At 36.1% G+C, this 27,068-nt stretch overlaps 1 protein-coding gene across 5 annotated transcripts in view; it reads right to left on the bottom strand.

Annotated features, from left to right (window-relative positions):
- Positions 1-857: 857 nt before the first annotated feature.
- The window catches only part of LOC128865000 (uncharacterized), a 41,116-nt gene continuing 14,905 nt past the window's right edge, over positions 858-27,068 (bottom strand). For all 5 annotated transcript variants that reach the window (XM_054104837.1, XM_054104836.1, XM_054104835.1 and 2 more), the window contains exon 3: positions 858-3,698. In XM_054104837.1, the coding sequence (XP_053960812.1) occupies positions 1,067-2,101 (1,035 nt within the window). In that variant the 5' untranslated portion in view covers positions 2,102-3,698 and the 3' untranslated portion in view covers positions 858-1,066. The remainder of the gene's footprint in view (positions 3,699-27,068) is intronic.

The raw sequence follows: 27,068 nt of genomic DNA, 5'->3' as shown, positions 1-27,068 counted from the left end.
AAAATACTAATTTAATGGTTGCAATTTTCAAAAGAAAATTTTAATTTCACTTGTTTGATAGATATTTTGTATGGATATACATACATATGTTATATATGCTCACTCAACTAGGAGAGAGCCATATGTCGAACGTTGCCGAACGCGGGGCCAATTGTGCCTCTTTGTCGTTCGTTCCGCGCTCTTGCTTGCAGTTCAAGCAAGGTAACGCCGCATGAGCAAGATAAGGACGCATTTTTTGGTGCGTACAGCCGGCTACATCGAATTATAAGACGTTATCACGTCAAAAACAGTATTCATTGCACTTCACTTTTTTCACACAATAACTGAAGCGTTGTTGTGGTCAAACTAGCACAAGGGACTAATGCTTGAAATTTTTTCCGTCGCATCTACTTTGCTCGGCCGGAACTTTACGGATTTATATTCAGCTAATGATTGCCACTCAATAGCATTCTCGAAAAATTCATAGGAAGTTTCCTATGCTGTTTAATACCCAAAAACAACAATAACAACTGTTGAAGGTAGATGAACTAGATTTAAGGTGGCAGATGAACAGGGTAAGGAAAAAAAGATTCCAATTAATTTAAAAAAAATTTGTATTATTTTTATTTTTATCTATATGTTATATATTTATTTATAATAAAATTTTTTTATTTATATTTTTTATTATTATTTTCTATTTTTTGTTCATTTATAATTTTTTTATTATTATTTACAATTTTTTGTTATTTTATTATTATTATTTTCTATTGTTTTTTGGTTCATTTATAATTTTTTTTATTATTATTTGTTTATTTCAATTTTTTTTTTTATTTTATATTATTTTATTTTTTTAATTACTTTTTTTACAATTTTTGTTTTTCTCGATCGTTTCAAGCATAACAAAAAAAAAACATTTTTTTACTTTTTTTATTATTCTATTGCTTTTTATTATTTTTTTAATTCACTTGGTTGGTTGGTTGGTTTAAGGGTGACCCCGCATCGGAGTGCCACATAGACCGCAAGTTGGGTCCGTTGTGTTGCCCTAGAGCTCATTACGTTATATGATTTCCCCACCTAACCGAGATTTTTATTGTGGATTTTGGTCAAAGATATTAATTCGTTTCGAGAATTTGATGAGAGATTCGATTTTCAGGTTCGAGAGTACTGAAAGATTGTCAATTGTTGGAGAGCCAAGAAGAGCGAGTCGACTTCTGGCTAGACCGGGACAACTGCACAGCAAATGTCTGCTCGATACTTCCTCATCTTCGTCCTCGCAGTATCTGCACAGGTCGTTTTGAGGAACCCCGAGCCGACGTGCGTGAGTGCCCAACAGGCAGTGGCCGGTGATAAGAGATATTATATGCCTTAGTTCGTGTTTCGAAAGACTTATAAGGGTTTTTGTCTGTTTCAGATTGTAGGATGGCCCGATTTGTCTGGTCGTAACGCAAGTAGTTTCCACTCGCCACCTCCGATCAGCAATGCTGTGAAATTCTCGATCAATGAGCAATTTGCATGTTGAGAGCGGAATGTGGATTGTGGGTAAGTTACTAACATTTGATTGCGCAGCTCCAGCTCTTGCGAGCTCATCAGCTTTGCAGTTACCTTCGAATCCACTGTGACCCGGTATCCAGATAACTTGGACAGAATTCTGAACACTTATCTCGTTAAGAGATAAGAGACAGGATCGAACCACATCTGAGTGGGTATAAGAGGAGCTGAGTGCTCGAACGGCCGCTTGACTGTCGGTGAAAAAGCGGATATCCTCTAGTGATATTCTATTTTCTAAGAGAGTTTTCGCAGCATACCAGATAGCGCATACTTCCGCTTGGAATACGCTACAGTAGTCGGATAATCTAAATGATAGATTGATGTGAGGGGAATTGGAAAAGATTCCAAATCCCACTTTGCCGTCTTGTTTTGAACCATCTGTATATATAATCAGAGGGCCATCGATTTCGGTTAGATTTGTCTTCCATTCTTCCCTAGTTGGGAGTGAACAGGAGAATAGCAAGGGTGGTGATGGAAGACTTACATGATAGTCTATGTCGGAAGAGATAACAGTGTTCCTGTTCAGTATGGCCGAATGGCCAAGATACTTATTCCATTTCGATATAGCATTCATGCGTGTCGCTGCTTTCGCTGCAATCGCTTTGCCAGCCAAATCGATAGGGAACAAGTGAAGCAACGTATTTAGAGCCTTAGTAGGTGTTGTACTTAAGCATCCTGTTATCAGGAGGCAGGCTGTTCTTTGAACTCGATCAATTGTGGCTACTCTACACCGTTTTTCGAGTGCTGTCCACCATACAACCACACCGTAGAAGAGTATCGGTTTGATGATCGAGGTATATATCCAATAAATGATCCGAGGTGAAAAACCCCAGGTTTTGCCTATAGCTTTCTTACAAGTATAAAGAGCTATGAAAGCTTTTTTACATCTGTTTTCGATATTCAATTTCCAACTCAACTTCCTATCTAGAATAACTCCTAGATATTTAGCTGAATCAGATAGGAGTAATGATTCCCCTCTTAAGGTTATTGTTTGCAGTGGAGGAGATTGTTGTTTCCTATTGAAGAGAACAAGATTAATTCACTTACTTTTTATAGTTTTTAGTTTGCTCGATCGTTTCCAGCATAACAAAAAAAACATTTTTTTACATCTTTTTTATTATATATGTTTATTATTTTTTTCTATTGTTGTTCTAGATTCTATTTTTCAGTTTTTAATTTATTTTTATTTTTTTTAATTTTTTTAAATTTTTTTTTACGTTATTTTTTTTAACTTTTTCTTATTTATTTTCGTTTATTGTTTTTTTTCAACTTTTTTACTATTTTTTAATTATTTTTTATTATATTTTTTTTAATTTTATTGTCTTTATTTTTTACTTTAGTTTTTATTTTTATTTTATTTTTGTTTTTTGTTTTGGGTTTCTATTTTTTTGAAGAAATTGAGGAGTTTTATTTAAAGTTGTGAATTTTCGCTGTCACTTCGAATTAAATTTTAATGAATTCAGAAGAATATAAACTCGTATTTACCTTCTTTTAATTGTTCGAAAACCGAAATTAGTAGAACAAATTTTTATTGCCGCACTACACGCAGCCAACACTATAAATTATGTAATTATGTGCACTCAAAGAAAAAACTATGAGTTTTTAATTTAAATTTATGTTAATTGTGCACAAAGCCGCCGCTGCAGCAATGAAAAGATATTTCATTTAAATTGATGGATCGCCATTGTTGTGCGCACTTGTAGAGTTGGATATACATCTATGTGTGTGTGTATGTACAATATGTATATGAAGGCATTAGTGTAGTTATGTTGGCAGATGTTCGAAATGTTTTAATGAACGCTTCCATACAAAAATTTAATATCTACCACAGAGTCTCCGATTAATTGAGTTTTGAGACAACACAAGGGACTAATGGGTCAAATATGAACTGTATAACGTTTTTTTTTTAATTAGTTTTAATTTAATCGGATATTCATGTGAAAGACCGAATTGAGGAGATTAATGATGATCAAATAAATTAAAATGATGCTAGTACTTAGATATATATAAAATATGCCACATGATGTCTCTAGTCTTATGAAGGGATATAAAGCATTTACATTTCTTAAGATAGAAAATTCTATTCGCCAAATACCAAATTTTGAATCCCAAAATAATTATTGCGTTATTTACCTGAACGACATTTCTGTTGATTTAGTTTTGGAACTTACCTGAAATGAAAAAATAAACCCAAAATACAATTTATTAAAATATATTCTATACAGAGGTAGAATGTCGAATTGTACAAATAAAACTATATATTTATAATTTTTTTGTTTGTTATTGTTAGAGAATAAAGTATATAAATCATTTTGTTTATGAAATGCCAGCAAACAAAAGGTTTTGAAAATATTAAAATTTAGATATACATATGTATGTACGTGAAGCCTCAACAAAAATTTAACAATTTTCATAAAATTGCACAATAATAAAACAAAACTTAAAACAGCTACCCAAAAACAATATTAATTTCAAAAATTCCAGAAACACTAGAAACAAATCACAAAAATTCTTTAAAAAAACGGTAAAACAAAGTGATTCAAAAAATATTTCCCAGGAAATCCAAATAACCACAAAAAACAATTTAAAAAAACGCAAACGAATCCAAAGAATTTATTTTTACAAAATATTAATTACTTAAAATTTCAAAGCAAAAATTAAAAGCAACCTAAAAATATATTGCAAAGATTTACCAAAAAATTGGCAAAATTATAAAAATTTGAGGAAATTCCCAAAAAAAAAACACTTTTTAGATATTCTATAAAAAAAATCTAAGCAAAATTTTATTTTACGAAATTTACAAATTTCCTACAACAAAACTAAGATGTTTTAAAAAAATTAAAAAACTTCAAAAAACAACTTTAACAAAAGTTGAAAAAGAGTTTAAAATTTAAGTCTCCAAAAAAATGTTAAAAACAATAAAAAATTGTCCAAAGAGTTGACAAGTTACAAACTTTTATTAAAAAATTTATAAATTACCTAAAAGACAACAAAGATTTTCTAAAAAACATTAAAAACGAAAATTCCTAAACAACATTTCCAACGAAAATATTTACTAAAGATATATCAAAAAATTGGAGTCGAATTCTAAAACATTTCCTAATGATATGGAAACAGTTTTTTAAGAAAACTAAAAACAATAAAAATTTCTACAAGACAAAATTAAAAAGAAAAAGTTTCCTTAAAATATTCCTTAAAAATGAAATAAAAACAACTAAAGTATTCCAAGCAAAACTTCCTACAAACAGTTTCTAACGAAAGTATTCAAACAATTTATGAAAGATATTCGAAAAAATTAAAAAAAAAAATATGGTTTCTTAGTAGATATAAAAGCAGGTCCTAACAAAAATTAAAAAAAAAACGTCACACAAAAAAATTAAAAAAAAAATTAAAAAAAAAAACATTCAAAAAAATTTAAAAAAAATTATACTGGTTCTTAATAGATATAAAAGCAGGTCCTAACAAACATTAAAAAATAAAAAAAATAAAATCATACAAAACTTCAAAAGACTTCTTTCTTAGGGGTAATTTAAAAGATCGCAATTATCGCAGAGATATTTTTTACAAGGCATTTTACCGCATGGCTTTTCATTAAAAGAAAATCCGAAGAAAGCACTCCTTGCACTTTCGGCCAAAAGAAAATAAATTGTCCAGCTTCTTTTTTAAATTTTTCTTTTGATTTTATGTTTTCGCTACAAAGATTTCGTAGACATATGAAAATATGGCTGTCAAAACACCAAACTGCGTGCGATAAGCCTCAAGCCGCAAGCCTAATGATTTATTGCATGAGGTCTGTGATGAGCGGTCTCCACTTGTATTGTGAGAGGATTTGCATACGACCAGCGCACACTGGGGATTTTGCGGAAAAAAGTCAAATTTCCAACATATCACCTACGCAATGTTTAATGGTATTTCTAAATTCCAGAATAGAACCAACAATAAAATCAAAAAGAATTACTAAATTCCGACTTACAGTTTTTTTTTTATAGATATGTGAAAAGTATAATTGTTTTATAGTATTGAACTGACTAAGAAAAAACTTCAAAGCCCAAGGTGGTTTTTTTTCCTTTTGCTTGAGCCGACTTCGAATTTTTTATTTTTCATTTAGGGTACGATATTTTTATATATTTTAGCCGGAAGAACAAAGGCTGTGAAGCATTTGATTATCTATTTATAATTAATTTTACAAAAACAAAAAAAAAATCATATTCCTTCATATTCTTGGATCTGCAAGTTGAGCTACATTTACCTACGGTCAGAAACTAGTATCAACGTGTTCCTTAATAGCGTCTCTTTCAGTTTTAATCAATTGCAGGTGCCACCAGGCGCCACTGCCTTTTTTTTGGCAATGATAACACAGGGCAACAAAAAAAAAAAAAAAAATCTGCGGCAATAATTTTGTTAATGGTTTTCATTAGCACTATTAGCATCATTATATATATTGAGTATGAAATTACATTTTTTGAATTGACTCTGGTTCTTGAGATAAACGCAAAATTAAAAATTACTAAACAAATTTAAAGTGCCCTCCTACAGTTGCACTAATTTGATTAAACCTAACTACGGTTTCGTTATCTGTTTGCATATTTAGGTAAAACACTTTCTGCTGTTAGACTCAGAAGTTATCAGTTAGTGTCATTTACAAATTACAAGCGAAAATCTCACGTTATACTCTAAATGGGGTTCTGATGGAGCCTCGGGACAAAGTGAGTATCTCCAAAGTTTTTTAAGCGGAAGAAGTGTCTGACTCTCATTTATATATGACATCTGTAGTACCACTAAAATTATCACGAAGTGACAACATAAATCAATCAGTGTGGATTAATGATAAAGCTTCCTCCACACAGTATTGTAGAACATTACAGTTTTCATATGTTAAAGAGACTTCTGAAGTTATACGAAACGAAAAGAGAAAAGTAGATGAGGAAATATCGAAGCTCAGAGAAACCGAAGTCACAGTAAATAATCGTGAATTTAAAGTAAAACATCAATTATATTTTTCGATGATCGACGGTAAAACAGCGCAGTTTGTGACAGAAACATTAGCAGCATCTTCTTGTTTTATTTGTGGAGCAACAACCTCAAAAATGAATAAAATTGAAGAAGTTCAATCCAGGCCCGTAAATGAAGAAGCACTGAAATTTGGCATGTCACCTCTCCATGCTCGTATCAAGCTGATGGAGTGTCTTCTGCATGTAGCCTATAATATGGAATTTAAACGAGGACGAGTCGACTCACATACTCGCCCAATAAAAGAAGCCAGAAAACAATTGATAAAACGAGAGCTAAAAGATAAAATTGGGATACAGGTTGATACTGTCAAGCAAGGATCCGGCACAACAAATTCCGGAAACACGTCACGAAGATTCTTTGCTAATCCAACCTTAGTTTCTGAAATAACAGGTTTGGACGAAGATTTAATTAAAAGATTTGCTGTTATTCTTGAAGCCATAACCATACGTGAGCCAGTGAACCCAACAAAATTTGGAGATTTTTGTATGGAGACAGCAAAAAAGTTTGTTACTTTGTATGAATGGTACAATATGCCAACTACTCTCCATAAAATTCTCATACACGGTAAGGATATAATGGAAAATTGTATTTTCCCTGTGGGTATATTGTCTGAAGAGGCTCAGGAATGTCGAAACAAAGACTACAAAAAGTATAGACTCAGACACTCCAGAAAATGCAGCAGAATTGCCACGAATCAAGACATCATGCACCGAATGATGGTGACATCAGACCCGTTGATATCACATTTGACACCTTCTTTCAATAAGAAAAAGCACAGTGATTTAAGCAAGGAAGTAATTGCGCTTTTACAAGAATAAAATTTGCAAAAAAATATGTTTTATATGAATATGTAATGTGTATAATTTGTGTATGTATGATATCATTAAAAATAAATATTTGTTCACTATTTATTCACTTGTCGGCAGTCCATATAAAAATTTTCATATTTTTACAAATAACGCAGTAGTATATATTTCTATATGGAAAAAACATTGATTTTCAACATTTTTTTAAAACAGTTTTTAAACATTGTTTTAAATCATGTTCTTTCCATATATTTTTAAAAATAAAATTTATGAATTTTAAAAAACATTATTTTTTAAAAATTTTTAAAAAATTTTTTTTAAAAAATAGTTTTAAAAAATAATGTTTTTAAACATGTTCTTTTCATACACAAATATATACAACTTCGTTAGTAGTAAAAATGTAAATATTTTTTGGTATGTATACTTTTTTCCGCATCTCAGTACAAAACTCCCCAGTGTGCAGCGTTCGCATGTCGAAACAGGGGTTTAAGTAGAAATATTAGTAAAGAAAACATTTTCAGTATCTTCGGTACAATTTGGAACGATTCTTTTCAGGCCGAAAATTTGTTTAATCCAATGTAGTAAAATCGTGAAAGTACAACAAAAAAAAAAACTAAGGAATAAAGAAAACAAAAGAAAAATCGTGGGTATAGGATTTATAAAAATAGCGTTTTCCTAGTATTTTTTTTTAAGTATTAAATAAATAACTCATTCAGCGGGCTATTTATAATATTTTCTCATATATTTAAAGTACAAAAGAATTTGTGTAGCCGCAGTCATATAGAGCCAGAAATCTAAGGCTGACTATCTCTGAAAAAATTAACTAAATACGTCGCTGATATAAATATTTATGGCGTATCTTTATGCTGTTATAACAGCAACAGCAGGAAAATATCATTTAAATATTCGCAGCATTTGATCAGCAAACTGAGCAGCGCACGCAAGAAATGAATTCGAATAGAGCCGTAACATCTAGATTTAAGGTTTGCATACCTGTTCCAGTTATATTTTCATTTCATCCACTTACTTGCAGCAACAACAAGGAGATATGGTTACTTGACAGGTCAATCTTGATTGCTTCTTTCGACCAGCCGAAAGGTTTCGAATTCAAAAAACGTGTCTACTCTATTTCTCAATAAATTTACCGTAGCTATTAAATTTTCTTTTTCTTTCCATATCAAAAATTAAAAAAGTAAATAATATTATTTATTCTAATTGCCTGCCGAGGCATATGCATTTTGAATTACAATACATTTTCGTTATCTAAATAACCGAAAAACGAGAGAAAATGAAGAAGTTAAAAGGGTCTCACAGCAAAGAACAGAACAAAAACTCCGCCATTAGCATGCTGTGGAGCAGCTATGCGAGCCACAAAAAAGAACTACACTAGACCTAGTTACAGAAGACATAAAAATACATGGTAATATGTACCATACGTACATAAACCATGCAGGAAAAACGTGTGCTAGTGAAATAAGTACATTTTTGGTGCTGAACTGGTTTGATTTCGCCCGATATGAAGGCTGGAAATATGCTGTGGATTTTTCAAATATAATGAAAGTACATTACTGTGCCATATTTGATTTTTAATCAAATGAGAATTATCAGCTTTGTAGTTTCAAGCAGAGCCGTAATAATAGAAAAAAAATTTTAAATGTTTTCCTCTCTGAGAAATTGAGCCTAGATACCTTTGGAATGGCACCCAGAGCTCCGCCTTAGCGGCTTTTACGGTTGCTTCGTTTTCGTTAACATTCAGTTCAGTTTTTCATAGATATAATTTGCAGAATTTAAAACCGGTTCGAACCTGTCAAAAGATAATGCAGATTAAGATGGGGAAGCAGAGCATCCCAGATCTCTCGTTCCTTGAATTTATTACTAGCTTAGAACTATCGAAGAAGAGATGTAGAGCGTACCAGATCTCAGCTGTCGAATGCAGTACAAATTTAGAATTATTGAAAAGTGAAGCCGAGGGTGGTGGATCTCATTTCTCGAATTCAGTACTATGAAAAGGATGCAGAGTGGACTAGGTATTACCTTACACATTTCGTGTTTATCCAAGCTGTTGGCAAATGCATGCAGAACGTGCTAGATCTCGTTTCTCGTATTTAGTACTAATTTATAGCGATTGAAGAAGGAACACAGACAGAGCGCATTGTATGGCATTTTTCGAATTTATTACTAGTTCAAAACTATTGATGGGATGCAGAGCGGACTAGATCTTATCTCACGAATTTAATACTTGTCCGAAATATCGAAAAATGCATGCAGAACATCCTGGATATCGTTCCTCGAAGTTAGTACTTATTTAGAACTATCGAAGAAGGGATATAGAGCGTACCAGATCTCAGCTCCTGAATTTAGGACAAATTAAGAACTATCAAAGGGATGCAAAGCTGAGTAGATCTCATCTTACGAATTTAGTACTTGGCAAAACTATTGAAAAATGCATGCAGAACGTGCTAGATCTCGATCTTTGAATTTAGTACTAGCTTAGAACCATCGAAGAAGGGATTAGAGCATATCAGATCTGACCTGTCCAATTTTGTACAAATTACAAATAAAGTACGAATGAATGAAGAAGTTGTGCCAAGGCTACTGGATTTCATTTCTCGAGTTTAGTACTATCGAAGTGACGCAGAGCGAACTAGATCTCATCTGTCGAATTTAGTACTAGTTCAAACTATTTAAAAATGGAGGCAGAACGTTATAGATCCCATCTCTTGACACTAGTATGAGTTTAGAACTATTGTAGAAGAGACACGAAATGTGCTAAAGAAGCGACACGAAATGTGCTAGAGCTCATCTGTTGAATTTAGTGCTGATTGCGGACGCATAGTGCACTGGATCTCATCTCTCGAATTTCGTACTACTTTAGAATTAGCGGAGAAGATACTAGAACTAATCTCTCGAGCTAACTACTAGTTCAGAGCTATAAAAAAGTGATGCAGAGGGTACAAAATTAGTAATAGTGGTTAATACTAGTTTAGACATAATGAAGAAGGGATGCAGAGCCTCCTAGATCTCGTTTCTCGTTTTTAGTACTACATTAGAACTAACGAAGAAGGCACGCAGGGCATTCTAGATCAATTTAGAGTTAATCCGAATTATTGGAATAGATACGCAACGGAAAACAATCGACACCTCTTCGGCAATTCACCAGCCACTTATTGGAATAGAAAAGAAAAGCAACTCGAACTAGCCAGTTGCTACGAGAAGCTTACCATTTCTGCACTACTGCATTTCCCTACAGGGCACATACATACATATGTATGTAATACGCTACTAAATGGAATTTAACGCAAATCAAGCGTAGCCCGGTAGCAACACCAATCAAAGCACCAGACAGGCGAGACCAAAGAAAAAATTCTGCAGAAAAAAAAACAAAGGAAATTGTGTAAAAAGAAATTTAGAAAAAAGAAGTGGCAAGAAAATGTGTTTGAAAAGTTGTTGAAACATAGAATAATATACCGGTATGAGTATGAGTAGTAAGTCATGCCCATTATAAGCATACTCGCACCGCTGCTAGGCCTCGAAGATTAGCAACACGAGTAAATGAGCATAAATGGGCGGTAAAAGCGCGAAGGGGAACAGAGGTGTGTGTGTGTTGAGTTGTGCTTTAAGCAAAGCGTAGCAGCTGCGGTGTTCAATGACCACTCGTGCCCAACTTCAACACGTACAAGCTACTTTCGACTACTGGAATTTACAACCAGCAAAGCAAATGTATCTTGAAGATGGTGAATGGTTATGTGTGTGTGTGTGTGTGTGTCTTAGAGCTGGTTGGTTTGCCAGCGGGTTTACTTAGCATGAAAACCAATCAGGCTATTGACCACAATATTTGACATGCTACGCATACAAATTTTCCATCGGCACACATTGGTGAAGGGGAGAAATGGATAGGCAAACAGTGGTGTATGTAAAAAATCATACAATCCAAGTTTATTATACAAATATTTAAAGAAAAAGAAGAAAATCAAAATTATTAGTTTTAAATAATGAGAAACAGAAATTCAGTTACACAATTCGCTCGAATATTTTGAAGGATGCAAATGTTATGTTGGGCGAGGCTGCTTTTTAAGTGAATTTGCAAAATGTCTCACCTTTTTAAAAAGTTCTAAGTGGTTTGAGCAACTTAGTTAGGGGATGGAAATCGTATGTAGGTATGACAATGGGTTTTGGGGGCACCGAGAGTCTTGTCTTAGACAAGCAACCTGCCTTACCTAACCTAACCTAGTCACAATTTAAGTGGCAGGCTCGAGCGTTGTCGGCTCCTATAGTGGAAAATTAAAAACAAAAAATAAAATAATAATAATAATTTTGATTCTCAGCGCTGCTCGTACATGTTCACCTTTTTATAGAAACAACTTTTTTAAACTGATCGGACAGCTTAGTTGAACGCTGTGTCATATATTTTACCTTCCGTTGGGTGGTTCATATCCTTTTTTGATATCCGTTCATATCCATTTTTGTAATGAATGTTAACTTTTTTTTCATAATCAATTCACTTTTTCAGTCGAAAATCGAACAATTGGGCAATTTTTACTATAGTCTTGATTCCAACGATGTTAAGAACCTTTCGGGGAATCGTTCCATCTTGGCTAAGAAAAAAGTACGAAGTTATACGAGAAAAACCCGGAGGAAAGTAGATCATTTTCACGAAGAAATGTGGAATTGAAGAAATTATAGTTGACTTAAACAAAAACAATCAGAAGTGGAGGCAGATCTAAAATGAAGAGTTTCGGCGCGCTAGACAGGGCGACTTTACTGGAGCGACAACCCTTGGTATGGAATCAAATCGGTACGTAGAACCACCCACCACATGTCCTCTTTAACCCACCCACCTAATACGCCTCTCCCTTAGAGCCAACCCATTAGATGAGCTCTGTTTTGAAAAGCGACGAAATCCTAGAAGGCCGTCATCTCCTCCTCCCCGAACTAAAACCTCCTCTTGTCCGAATGGTTGCTCCTCCCGCAACCTTGCCGTTAAGTAATAGGTCGGTAGGTCGTTAGTTAGTTGAGTTCTATACTCTATACTCAAATCAGTTAGTTTCTGTCAGTACTAGAATCTGTCCGGTGTTCGTTTTGCAAAGACTCTTCAGCATTTCTATCAGCCGGGAGATGAAGCTGTTGATGGCGTAGCGGCGTCCTTCGGATACATTTCCCTTCACGCAGCGTTTTCATGATATGCGCTGCACAACACCACTTAATGTTTGTAATTTTTGAGATTTATCGCACATTTGCGGCTTAAGGTTTGCCTTCGTAGGATGCTCCCCAAAAGACCTGCGAATGTCTTCTGTTTCGGTGTCAAAACGCGGATACAGGCATAGTACATGCCTTGTACTCTCTGGTTAGTCAGAGCAGACCAGACAAAAGGGGTCGTTTTCCAAATTAAGGCGGTGTAGATACTCTTTAAAAGTTTCGTGACCGCTCAACAGATGCGTCGCGTAGAAGTAGAATGGACGTTGAAACGTAAGATGAGGTAAACGTTAACGATCTGTGACTGCACCACACTGGCGAGGCTTGATGAGCTGTTATAACAACAACAGCTCTTAAATATAAATAAGAGAATTTTTTTTTAAATCATCCAAATGTCTTGATGGAAAAGCGATAATTTGATTAAACCAAGAAAAAACTATTTATATTTTTAGATGTCCGAATTTTTATATCAATTACTGTATATATGGACTTATGCATTGTAATATATGCCAAAGTTCGTTACGTTTTCGTCATTGCTTTGGGCGTGTTGGTAGTAGCGATTGCGAGTGCTCGTATCTAATTTCAGCTGCAAAGGCAACGCTGTAGGCAGCAAAGTTTGCTGCTGACTAACTAGCAGGGCAGAGCTTGGTTAGTTGGTGTTGGAGACACAAATTTCATAAGGCCTTCTTTGACTTGATTCAAAACAAAACAAAAAAAAACCTGCCTACTTTTCCTTTTCGTCCAGTTTGCCTTGTATTGCTGGCTTTCACGCAGGTTTGACTTTTTCCTACACCAAGTCTGTTAGTCAGAAGAGAAAAAGCCAGGAGAAAACTGTTTCTCTAGAAATCTAAATCAGGCCTGCGAGGATTTGTTTTTTTTTTTTTTTTGGCTTTGTTTGTTTAATCCTTTTTTTTGTTTTTGTTGTGCTTTACTACTTTTGGCAATGCCCACATCATAATAATTCAAACCCAAACAAGGCAGTTTCGATTGCTGTAGGACTAAAAATAGCAGCAGGCGAAAGACAACGATAACAACAAGATGGATGAGCAAACCCGCAAAAAGTCAGCGAAAAAGCGACGACAAGCAAACAGCAGCCAAAAGTCCACTAACTACCAGAAATGCTTACTAAATAGCAGCAAAAACGACGCCAACACCAACATTCAGCAGTCAGCAATCAGCATTCGGCAACATAATCACCAGCATTAGGCGCAAATATGTACGTATGTGTGTGTGTGTGTGTGTATGTATGTGGCAGGCGGCAACGGCTGGAAAGTGTTGGCGCATCGCGGGGTGTCGCGGGGTGTTGGCCGGCAATGTTGATAGACGATTTGAAATACTCGCACGTGTTTGTTGTGTGCTGTTGTTGCAGCTGCGAGTGTTGTTTGTTGTGTTTTTGTTGTTGTAAAGGTTGTTACATTTCGCTGGCATAGCTTTTGTTGAATGTTGTCAACATATTGTAGATGTTGTCACTGTTGTTTTTGTGCTTCAGTCGTGCGGCTGTGGCGTGTTTGGAATTGGAATTTGATTTTATGCGCTTTTTGCGCCTAAACTCATTTCGCTTGGCCCTTTCGCTGTGTTTATATGTATGTTTGTGTGTGTTATTGTTGCTGTATTTTCTGAAACTTTTTTCTGCGTTGCTCTTGTTTTCTATACACTTACAAAGGTTTTTTGTTGTTTTTTTTTTTGGTTTGCTCAGTACTAACGATTGCTGAAACCGCCGCCTGTGAATTTGTGCGGAAAAAAGTAGAAGTGAATGCGATATTTTTTATTCATACGAATTGTATGAATGTGTGAGTGTTTGTGTGTCTGAAATACATTTTCCATGCGGGTTAAGGGTCAATTAGACGGTGCCAAATAGGGAGCAATTGCAGCGCAGTTGAAAGGTTTTAGCACGTCATGCTGTAGGCAGCGGGAACGCAAAACAAAAAAATGCTCTCACTGGAGTTTTGTTGAATTAAAATAAATATTTTAAATTTATTTTGATCGGATTTTCTAACTATAAAATGCTGTTGCAGAACGTGTGTTGCATGAAGTGTTTTTGAAAAAAAAATTTTTTTTTGGAAATTTCGAAATTTGTTAGTTATTTTTCGCAATTCTAAACAAATAACATAGACTCCTAAGTAATACGCTTATCAACGCATGTGTATGTGTGTCGAAATCAACCAATTCGTTGAATTGAAATTTAGTTGAATTGAAATTTAATGAATTTGAGGTGCAGGCCCGTTTGCTCAGTGCGTAGCAGCTGGTATTCATGTATTTCAGATTTATCTTCGCTTTCAATTCTACTACGGAGGTCGTTGAAAAAGTCAGTGCAAAGTCAGAGAGCTGGCACAAGTGGCACGTATCGAGGCTATGTTTAGTTAGCAGCATCCCTTTGTGGAACAGGCACCGAAGTTTCAGCCAGATCGGTCTGCGTCTGTGTGTTTGGCATTCGTTTGAATAGAGGAAGTTGAGTGATTTTCAAAAAATGCTTTTCCATCACAACTCACCAACTCACGCCTCAGCGGTTACGGTCGCATAATTAATTGCAATAGAGTTAACTCATTTTACATCCCCACTATTTTCCAGACTTGGCTCTCCCGGACTACTATTACTTGCTCCCCAATTTGAAGGAAAAAAGGAGGTGATTGCAGGTGGAATGCTTACTTTTCTGACTTAGACAAATTATCGCATTCGGAAGTTGCTCCACAAACTAGAACAGCGTTGAACGAGTGGAATAAGCCTAAAAGGAGTCTATGCAGAAAGATAAAAAGATTTACCACACACAATTCAGTGGTTTTTATTTGTGCACGGACTTTTCAAACAACTCTCGTAAATTGTATGGTACCGACTGTTGCCCAGCAGGAGATAAGTTCGCAGTTTAATAAACAGGGTGTGCCATATAGCGTTTGCTTTTTGAACCACCTATTTTTTTGAGAATGGTAACACAAATGACATGTCAAATATGTTCATTTCATATTTACGAAATGGGACGCTATACGCTTGCACAAAATTGGGAAATATTGAAAACCTATTTCCTTCTTCCGCGTAAATACAGTAAATGGCGAGCGTTACCGTGACATGCTCAACTAGTTTTTGTTTCCAAAAATTGAAAAGGATGACATGGACGACATTTGGTTTCAACAGGACGGTGCAACTTGTCGCACTGCCAAAGTTACACTCGAACTTTTGGCTACCGTTTCTGAAAACCGAATAATCAGCCGAAATTCCGATATCAATTGGCCGTCTAGGAGCTGTGATTTAAGCCCGTTGGACTATTTTTTGTGGGGAGCCGTTAAGGACAAATGCTATGCGAACCATCCAGAGACGATTGATGCTTTAAAACACGAAATCGAAGTTGCCATTCATGAAATTGGAGCCCAAACTATCGAAAATGTGCTTAAAAATTGGGTTGATCGAATGGCCTACTGTAAAGCCAGTCGTGGCAGTCATTTGAACGATATTATTTTTCATTCATAAATGACAATGTTCAATCTTCAAAATAAAAAAAAAGTTTGAAAAAATATAGATTAGGTTTTTTTATAGCCGATTCAAAAAGCAAATTTTACATGGCCCACCCTGTATAATACTTATTCATATGCATATACTTATATGTATAGGTAAGGTCACTTTGGTTATACGTGCATATGTTCACTGTGATCTCCATAAGAAAAACATATTTATCTTCATTTACACCGAAATGTGAATGGTTTCGTTGCTAGAAAAGCAATCAAGGCAGTATTGGCTGCGATGCTTAAATCGCTATATGTGCGTGCGGTAGTGGAGAAAACATTAGGCTGGAGACAGAAAAATATAAGAGAATCAACGCACCACTTAGCTAGCCAAACTGATCCAAGCACATCGTCGGTCATCCGCCCCTTGGTGTGCGTCTTGATGTTGTTCCACCAATGGAGGGACCTACAGTTTTAAACCGACTTCGAACGGCAAATGGTTTTTTTATGAGGGCAGAAATTCACTCGAAAGTTTGCCATTGCCTGCTGAGAGCAACCACTATTTGAAAAAACTTGTTCTATCGTTTTGATGTCTCATGATGGAAATTCGAACTTATGCACTCTCGACTGGTAGCCACGCACCAACCCCTTCGACTACGGCGGCCGATATCTTAAAACCGAGCTGGTGAAATGCATTAACAATTTGCAATGCATAAACCACCAACTATTTGTTAACATTTCCTTCCAAGTGTAGATTATAGACCAAATATTAGTTGAGGTACTAACGCAGTACTGTCTTACACGATTTTTCATGGCAAAAGTAAGACTGGTGCAGAGCAAAGTTGTAACGAAAGCTTGCTGTCCAGTCTCAATGTCCAGCCTTTTGCGGTTCGCGATTAAGTTGCCATAGTTTAGAACTTCTCTCCCATCATTGATATACATTGTGTAAAATAAGTACCCGGAATTTATAATTTAAACTCTCCCGGGAATACCTGACACTTCAAATTTGGTTTTTTCATGTTGGTACACATGTCCTTGAATGCACAAGCCTTATTAGAACGGGATCTATTACTTAAAATAAAAAATAAATAAATAATTGGCGCGTACACTTCTGTTAGGTGTTTGGCCGAGCTCCTCCTCCTATTTGTGGTGTGCGTCTTGATGTTGTTCCACAAAATGGAGGGACCTACAGTTTCAAGCCGACTCCGAACGGCAGATATTTTTATGAGGAGCTTTTTCATGGCAGAAATACACTCGGAGGTTTGCCATTGCCTGCCGAGGGGCGACCGCTATTAGAAAAATGTTTTTATTAATTTTGCCTTCACCGAGATTCGAACTAACGACCTCTCGGTGAATTCCGAATGGTAATCACGCACCAACCCATTCGGCTACGGCGGCCGCCTATTACTTAGAGTGTTTTATTCTGCAGTCAAAGTGAGTTGATCTTTTGTTTACTTGGCGAATTTTACTATGGATAAACTTGTGGAGCAGAGGGTTTGCATTAAATTTTGCGTTGCGAACAAAATTACGTGTGCCAGTACATTAAATATGTTGCGGGAAGCCTATGGTGACTCGTGTTTATCCAAAACACAAACCTACGAGTGGTACAAGACGTTCAAAGAGGGCCGTGAAGTGGTAGAAGATTTGCCTCGCTCCGGACGACCATCGATCGTTACGACCGACGAAAACGTCGAAGAAATTAAGAAAATTATGTTTGAAAATCGTCGTTTGAGTACCAGAGAGATCGGTCGTGAGCTTAACATCTCTCACATGACCGCTCAGAACATTTTGACTTGTTCCGAAAGAGCTCAATTTTTTGCAAAAAGAGCATCGGAAGGAGGTCTCTGAAGACATGGTTTCCCGAGCTAATACGGACCCTACGTTCATGAAACGCATAATAACTGGTGATGAGACATGGGTCTACGAGTACGATATGCAAACCAGTCAGCAATCGTCTTCGGGGAAGGCGTTTTGAGTCGATTGAAGACATTCAAAAAAATTCGCTAAAGGAGCTGAAGGACATCCCGGCGCCGGCCTACCAGCGGGCCATGGATGACTGGGTTGTTCGTTGGAATATTTGTATCGGCTCAAAAGGAGCCTATTTTGAAGGCGATCCAACAAATAATGATGAATAATATGAAAAAATGTGTTTTTTTTTTAATTCCGGGTACTTATTTTACACAATGTATATGTAGGTTCAAAGAGTCAGCAATCGATTAAAGCTATGAAGCCGTGCCATTTCGCACCACTTCTGATCCAACGATTAGTGTTTGTCAGCCAAATTAATCGCGAAGCCCCAGTCGGCTATGATGAACGCGCCTACCCGGCGTTTTAAAGATTCATAAGATTAAGAAGGAGCTGCCGTAATAACGGACAAACAAGTAGTGTTAGGCAAGTACAGCTTGTCGAGTAAAATAAGATAAAAATAAAGTGGAATCCCCTTTCTTTTGAGCATTTTTATTCCGCCATTTAAATAAATCAGTAACGATATTTCATCCAATCGAGTTTATCCGCACAGAGTGCTTTTATTGTGGACAATTATTTCTTCCAGATAAAGTATCCATTTCGAGCAAGAATTATAATTTGAAATTAAATGAAGAAGAGCGAAGGTTCGCACTTCGATTTTATGGCATTTTATGTTCTCTACTCATCGCAATACCTCGTTCAAACCCAGTTCTTTCAATAAGTCTAAGATGGAGTTGGTTGAGCTGAACCTACGCGACTTTCTTCTAGTCGTATCAAGCCGGGATATCTACTTCTTCGTCTAGACACACCATCGCATTCGAAAAGGTGCAAAAGAATTTCCAAGGATTGGTCGTAGTAACGACAGGAGTGAGTAGACCACATCCCGGGCCGATGCAGCTGGCTGCGCAATCTGCTGCGACCTGTGAGAATGTGACAGAGTACTCCCAGGTTGTTTTTAGGGTGCTGCTGTTGTTGTTGTAGCAGTGTAAACATTCCCTACACATGTAAGGGGAATACTGCTGCAGTAACAGTCCTTGCCCGAATATAAATCCGCGTCGTTTTGGTAACATAGAACCGACTGTCGTGGGAGCGTTGCTTTAGATTACCTTGTGAGATGTTTAAATCTCTTTTGAGTAATCAAAACGGCGTTTAAGTGCTACTTGAACCTCTTCAACCGTTTCACCATACCCTCCCAGTAAGTACTTCGCCAGGCGTAGCCCCACAGTCCGCCCGCAACCTGAACTCTTCACTTCTATATATTCATTGATGTCATATTGTTCCATTGGCAGGGAAGGGATTGAGGGATATGAGGCCGCAACCTCTCTGGCTAATGCATCCACTACTTTGTTTCCACGCATATCACTGTGTGTCTTGGGAGCTATATAAGCCGGAAGCAATGATGCAGTCTTAGAACTCTACCTCAAAGGATGAAAAGGGTTGGAGTGCAGCCTGACTATAGCTTAGAATGGTAATTCGCTTATTCCAAAGATTTCACTTAAATTGCCCTCTAAGCCCTTCATCTTCATCTTTGGCCGCGTTTTACAAAGCGCACCAGTCGTTTCTTTCTCGTGCTGACCGGCATCAGTTGGACATACCAAGTGCGGGCAAGTTCTTCTTCATTTGAATTTTCCAACGCAGAGGAGGCTTTCCTCTTTCTCTACTACCACCAACTGGTAGCGCATCGAATACTTTCACAGCCGGAGCGTTTGTAACCATTCCGACGATATGACTCAACCAACGAAGCCGCTGTATCTGTATTCGTTGCACTAAATCTACATATGTCGTTGTAAAGTTCATGCAGCTCATTGTTCCATCGCCAACGTGAAAAGGTCCAAAAACCTTCTACAGAATCTTTCTCTCAAATACTCCAAGGGACGCGTCATCGGATGTTGTCAACGTCTTAGCTTCTGCGTCATACGTTAGGACGGGCATGATGAGAGCCTTGTAGAGTGCGAGTTTTGTTCGTCGAGAAAGGACTTTACTACACAGTTGCCTACTTAGTCCAAAGTAACATTTCTTGGCAAGAGAGATTCTCCGTTGAATTTCAAGATTGACTTTGTGATCAGTGTAAATGCTGGTTCCCAGATAAACGAAGCCTTTTGCAACCTCGAAATCATAACTGTCCTAGTCTTAGCTTCTATTAAGAAGACTAACTGTTCACCCTAAACCAAAGATCGCGGCTAGGAGTGTGCTGCTGTTATTCGGCATGCCTTATCGCTGTGTTATCTGTAGATCCTCCTCACACACCGGTTGCGCCCTCCTACTACGAGTTAGCAATTTAGATTGGAGTAGCATCTATTACCAGTTAGTAGTTTATATATTTTTGTACATACAGCATTCAGCACTTAAGCAATAAAGTAGGTGGCAGATACCCCTCAATTTGCAGAATTGTGCCAAATCAGATGGACAAACAAAGCACTTTGAGGGGCTCTATGCTTTCCGACTTTACCGCAAACCTCACTGAACAGTAGCACAACAAGCGGTAGCCTGAGTTAGATGTGGGTATGTATGAGTATACGAATGTATGTAAATGCGAGATTAACACAATTGCTTATTGATTAGAACAACAACTAAAAGTGAATTGTCATTACTTTACTGCTGCTACTGACCCGAATGCACACCCATACACGTAAATACTTGAAGCTACATACAAACATGCAAAGGCGTAGTAGCGGGCGTTCTACATATTGTGGGTGTTCAGTGCTGCCGGTTGCACGAATTGAGGGCATTCTGGAAACAGTCGCAACAACTCTGGTTCACGCAGTTCGAGATATAAACTTAAAATTCTTGTTGCATTGGCCAACAAACTAGGCAAATGTTTATTTAAGTGCTGTTGGAATAACTACGCTGTGCAAGCTGAATTTTTAGTGAACGTAGAGCAATGGAAAAACAACAACGAAAACATGGCGAAAACAGAGATACGCAGATGCAGAGCTATAAAGAGATACTAACGCATACATGCATGCATACGAGTACACAGAAGCAAATGCAGCTGTATACATACACACACACATACATATCTACATATATAAGTAATGCCATTCACCGACTTATTTATACAAATGTTCACTTGGATATGTGCCCATCAACTAGTGAGGAGCTAAGCAGAGCTAAGCGGTAAGGGGGCCACTTTTGTATGGGGAGGAAAGGCAGAAAACAAAAAAAATTATGGCTAGATATTTGCTGTAGCGCGTGTTGGTTAGAAAAGCATGTGTATAAACATGAAAAATACAAATACAAATACAAAGCAAATATAGAAATACTCGTGACAGACGGAGCTGCACAGGCGCTTCGCAATGGCCAGGGTGAGCAAAAGTAAACAATGGCATAATGACAGAAAAGCAAAAAACGTGCTTCTAACAAGCTTAACTAACAACAAAAATGAGAAAACAACAAAGTAAAATAGCAATAAAAAATTTGAGTATATGCAATAATAAATACATAAGTAGTAGCGAAAAATGCGAAAAAGTAGCAAAAATGTATGCGGCAAAATAAACGCAAATTATTATTGAAAAAAGAAAAACAGAAAAAAAACAGAAAGTGAAACCGACAAGCAAAATATTTAAAAAAAAATTCAAGTTCGAAAAAAAAGTTAGCTACAATTAAAAAAAATCGCTCTAAAATGTTAAGTAGTAGCTATCAGGTCAGTCCATAAGTTGGTGCGTATTTTACCCATAATTTCACTTTTGTACGATTTTTGCATACAGAAAATTATTCGCGGAATATAAAGGAACTATTGATATTTTCTTTGATATTTTGTGCATTCAACAAGTGATTTTAATCGCGGATAGAAGCACGTGTTGTTAAAAAATAAAATGGAATCTTCGAACGCGTATAAGAGGCATATTTTGTATTTTTTTTATAAAAGTGGTAAAAATGCAACAACTACTGCTGCAGAAATAAGCACTGTTCACGGAGAGGATACAGTAAGTGTAAGGACTGCACAAAAGTGGTTTTCAAAATTCCGAAGTGGTAACTGCGACGTAGAGGATGCCCCGCACGCTGGTCGTCCTGAAGTCTTCAACTCCGTCGCCTTGCTCGAACTCGTGGAAGCTGAGCCAAATTTGACAGTCGATATGATAGCTCAGAGGTTACATTCATCGCACGGAACAGTTCACAGTTCAAAGGCACCTGGTTCAGTTGGGAAAGGTTTCAGAGCTGGGAAAATGGGTTCCGCATAGACACTCCGTCGCCAACCCTCAGCAGAGAGTGAATGCGTGTTTTCTTAACTGCTGCAACGGCTTGAAAGTGAAAGTTTTTTGAACCGTATCGTTACTGGTGATGAGAAATGGGTCCTTTACAATAATCCTGTTCGCAAACGCTAATGGTTAGATAAAGATGTAACACCAGAACCGACCCCTAGAGATGGTCTTCACCCCAAGAAGATTCTCCTGTCTATTTGGTGGGATATGGCCGGTATTGTTTATTATGAACTTCTGGAACCAAACCAGACGATAACTGCGGATTATGATTCCCATCAGCTATCAAACCTGAATGAGGCACTTACCAAAAGTCGACCGTTTTTAGTGAATAGACGCAAAGTTTTGTTTCACCACGACGACGCACGACAAAGGACCTCATATCGCAAGGCCAGCATTAGGCAAGCTGGACGAGCTCGGATGGGAAGCTAATGCCGCATCCACCATATTCTCTGCATATTGCACCTTGTGATTATCACCTTTTCCGTGGACTTCAATCCCATATGAGTAACAAGAACTACTCCTCAAAAGAAGCTATAAAAAGGGATATCGAAGCGTATTTTGGCTCCAAGGACAAACAATTTTTTGAACGGGGAATTAAAAATTTGCCTAAACGTTGGGAAGACATTGTAAATAGTAAAGGAAAATATATTATTGATTAATAAATACTTCAAACATCTTTTTTATTCATTCTAAAACCACCTTTGAAAAACGCACGAATTTATGGACTGACCTAATATAAAAATATGCAGCCGGCGCAGACTCAGCAACAGTAGCGCAGTCGACTACTAAAGAGCAAATGCTACACACCTTTTCGCCGTTGCTGCTCATTGACTGTAAAATAGTTATCGAATTTTTATATATGAAAAAATTGTGAAAAATATAATAAAATTCGTAACTCAATGGCGCAAAAACTGGGCAACATACAGCTGGATGCTTTGTAGGGCCAATGTGGAGCAAAGCAAACAGCGTATGAACTGGCGCTTGTTTGATCAGCTGGAATTTTTTTAAATGACAATTTTTTCCATTCAAAATTATTTATTTTCCTGTATTAATTTTATTATTAGTAATTTTTTATTAAAAAAAAAACCGAAACTTGTAGCGAAATGTGTGCGCATTTTATGCTCACATACATATAAGTACACGCAAACATGCATACATTGGTAGGTAAATACTTGTATAACCACTTAAGAGGAAGAGGTGAGGTTATCAAAACATGCTAAGTACTTAAGTAAATTGTTTGTAAACCACGCTTCTGCTGCGTTTTTCAAACAATGCAAGTTTTTGTGTGCCGGCATCGCTCCCTTGAAGGAATGTGTGTGTGAATATATGTATGTATGCATGTTAACAAGCATAACAAAAGCATAGGCAAAAACATTTATTAGCACTAAGTTTGTGTAATTGATGGTCAGTCAGGCTGGCGTACGATTTTGGCTAAAGACACTTGCAATGGGAGCGGCAGTGAAGAGTTGAGCATTCACCCTGTGTTGAGTGATGATTTTGTGCAGCAGAAAACAAGCTGGCTTTGGCAAAAAAAAAAAAAAAAACGAAAAACAACAAAACAAAAATATAAAAAACAAAAAATTATAAAAAACCAAAAATATAGAAAAAAACAAAAACTATAAAAAAAAACAAAAAATATAAAAAAAACAAAAAATATAAAAAAAACAAAAAATATAAAAAAACAAAAATTGCCAGTTTGAGTGATTGCAGAAATTTCGTTTCAAGGTCTTCTGCAGAGACTTTTTTTAGCTATTGGTTATGCTAACATGACAGCAAAAACATATTATTTGCGTGTCATTTGTACCCAAAAAAAATGATCTTAAAGAGTTTCCAATGTTAAATGATTTTCTAATCTTAAATTAACTAAGCTGCGAACTTTTGTAAATGGATGTCTCCGTACAATAACAAACGCTTTATGGCCAGAAAACTGGATATACAACATTGATTTACACAGACTATCGAAACAGATCGCAATTCATATTGCAAACCGCAAGTGGAAGTGAGTCTTAAGGGGTTATATACCTTGTATTGGACTAAAAAAAATTACATCATCTTAAAAATATAAATACAAAAAATCATAAAGATCGGAGCACTAGAACGAAAGTTACAGACTGTGGAAGCGCGCGATCTTTCTTGGAACGAGAAGTGCACGCAAAACTTTAGATGCGATTATCTCGAAGTCGTGTTTTTTGAAAATTACCGTCGCGGTGATCATTATTTATCAAAAACTATTTGACCGATTTGCATAATTTTTTTTTTAATTATTTCAAGTTACAACCTCGTGAATCTGCACGGTTCACTTTTTATAAATATTTGCATAGTTCGCTGGAATTAATTTTTTTTTTTTAATTTTTCAACCCCTCAAAAATCGTTTTTTTGGTGCAAAGCGGTTTTCATATCGAAACAAAATTTTTTTTTGAGTAAATAAACCGTTCGAATTCACTAGAAAACATTTTTCTACAATAATCATTTAATTTTTTTGATCTCAGTTGAGCTGCTCATACGCTACCGTGATTACCGCAAGCCTCTTCTAAACAACGGCGTGTCGGGAGAGGGGCGATATCAACAATAAATAATAACATTTTTTAAAATAAAAACACCAAAATGAATTCTTCGAGAGTTATACCTATATGCCTCATTTGAATACAAGTTCTAGAACATATTTAAAAAAAATTATGACAATCGTCCATTTTTTCGGGCTCAGAAGGTATATAACCCCTGAATCGGACTTACTCTTAGAAAGCCATCGCAAGAAATACCAGCGATGATGGCCTTAGTGGGAGACCCTCAAGGTTGCAGGTGCAGAGGCCGATCCAAAGCATTCTCGTTCCCACAACAGTCGGTGCTACGTAGCCGGAATGACCAGGATTTATAACCGTCCAAGTACTGTCACTTCAGAAGCATTACCCGTATATGTACTTATGCTTCTATAACAAAGGATTCTGGCAACGCAGCCTTCACGAGAAACTATCCAGCAATAATCTCATCTGGACGCAAGCTAAACAAACAGCCAACGATAGAAGAAAGTAGAAATCATTGACTTTGGCGCTATGCGCCTCATAATCGGCGCTTAAGCAAACAATAATAATAATAATAAATTAGCTTAAGTAACATTTTAACAGCTAAAATGTGGGTGTTTCAAGAGAACAGACAAACTCTTGGCACATCGCTCATTTACTTCAGTGGTGTCATAATCCAAAGAATTCAAGAAATGTTGGAAAAAGCCGTTTCAAAGCTTTCAACTTATTTTGTCTCCCCAAGTAAAAGTAAAGACATACATATTTTCATTAGCTACTAGAAGTCGCCATTAATTTTTACACAGCATAAAAGAAGGGTTTTCAGTCATTGCTGGATCCATACTAGAAAAAAGTGTATAGAAAAAAAAAAACTCGATTGAAGTAAATGGGCGATACGAAAATGCACAATTTTTGGGATTTTTTTCTCTTTCTTCGAGGATATAAATGGTAAATTTTTTAGATTTTTATTTTTTCCCCTTTTTTCTTCTAAAAATTATAGAAGTAAGAACTTTTCTGATCCACAAAACGTTTTTTGTTGGACGCTTATATCACAACATGACATGAAGCTTCAAAGTCCCACCATAAAAATTCTGAATTTTTGCAAAACCCATAGCTAGGTGAAATGTTTTAGAAGACAGTGACAGACTTTTATTTCATCGAAGATTTATTTGAGGAGCGGCGGCAAGTTTTGATCTGGTAAGAAACTTTAACTTGTGCGCTTTTCTGTGATTTCAAGGAAGAAAAAGAATAACAGATGATTCCTCTAATCTTATCCTTTTTCGTTTTGCACCTTACAATAATAGCAAGAAACAAATATGTCGAGCATTTGTTAAATAAAAAAACAACAACAAAAAAATTATATATTATCAAAAATCTTCACCGATTTTGAGCCACTTTAAGTTGACACTATGTTATACCAAAATTGAATGGGCCACAAAACGGCGTGCCCAGAATTATTCTGAAAAGTTTGACTACAAGGTTAGAAATTTTTATGAATTTTTTTTTTTAATTTTGTTGAATATTTTAAAACCTAATATATATTCCGAGAATTATTCTGAATATTTTTACTACAAATTTGAAATTTTGATGAAAATTTTGATTTTCATGAATTTTTTACAACTTTTGAAACTTTGGGTTACACGGCTTTTGTTGTAGTACAACCGGTTTTTTTATTAAGAAATACAAAAATTTAAATATTAAGTTAATTTAAAATTTAAGTACCTTTATACAAAAAAACAATAACTCGTTGTGTTTGCTCTAACAAATCTCATACTTACAAAAACTAAATACCCACAAATAAAAATGAAAAAGAAAGACAAAAACAAATGAAATAAATTTTCCAACCCGTTGCTCCTTTTAGACACGCAGACAGCACACGCAATCATTGATGAATATATGTATGTATATATATGTATATTTCTATGTACATAAAGAAGGAGGCAGGCAGCTTCTGTACTCGAACAACTCACTATAAAATTCCGCAATATTTAAACAGCAATATTTACTCATCAATTTTGCAACTCTCTGTGCACTTTTGCACGCTGAAGGTCAAATTGTGGTATTTGCGAGTAAATGCCCTGGAACAATTCCAAACAGAAGCGCTGCACGAGTCAGAGCTTCACTGCCCAAATAGAGTGAGTAAATAGAATGAGGGCTAGAAGCAAAACTTTTAGCTAAAACTGGATAATGCAAACACGCTTACACCGGGACACATGCATGCATACATACATTCATAGTATATACACACATACATATATAGTACATAAATATATGTGTATAAGTGCCGGTGTATATGAAAGTATGCATGAGTAAATATGTACGTGTGTGTGGGGCGCTTGTGACGCCAGCGGGCAAGCCAATCACAGTTGCTACAGTTGAACTGTGAACCCAGTTTTTAAGTACCATCACCCACAA

This window comes from Anastrepha ludens, chromosome 5 (assembly GCF_028408465.1).
Source record: "Anastrepha ludens isolate Willacy chromosome 5, idAnaLude1.1, whole genome shotgun sequence".
NCBI lineage: Eukaryota > Metazoa > Arthropoda > Insecta > Diptera > Tephritidae > Anastrepha > Anastrepha ludens.
Note: the sequence above shows the minus strand (reverse complement) of the source record. Positions and strands in the feature narration are given on the sequence as shown.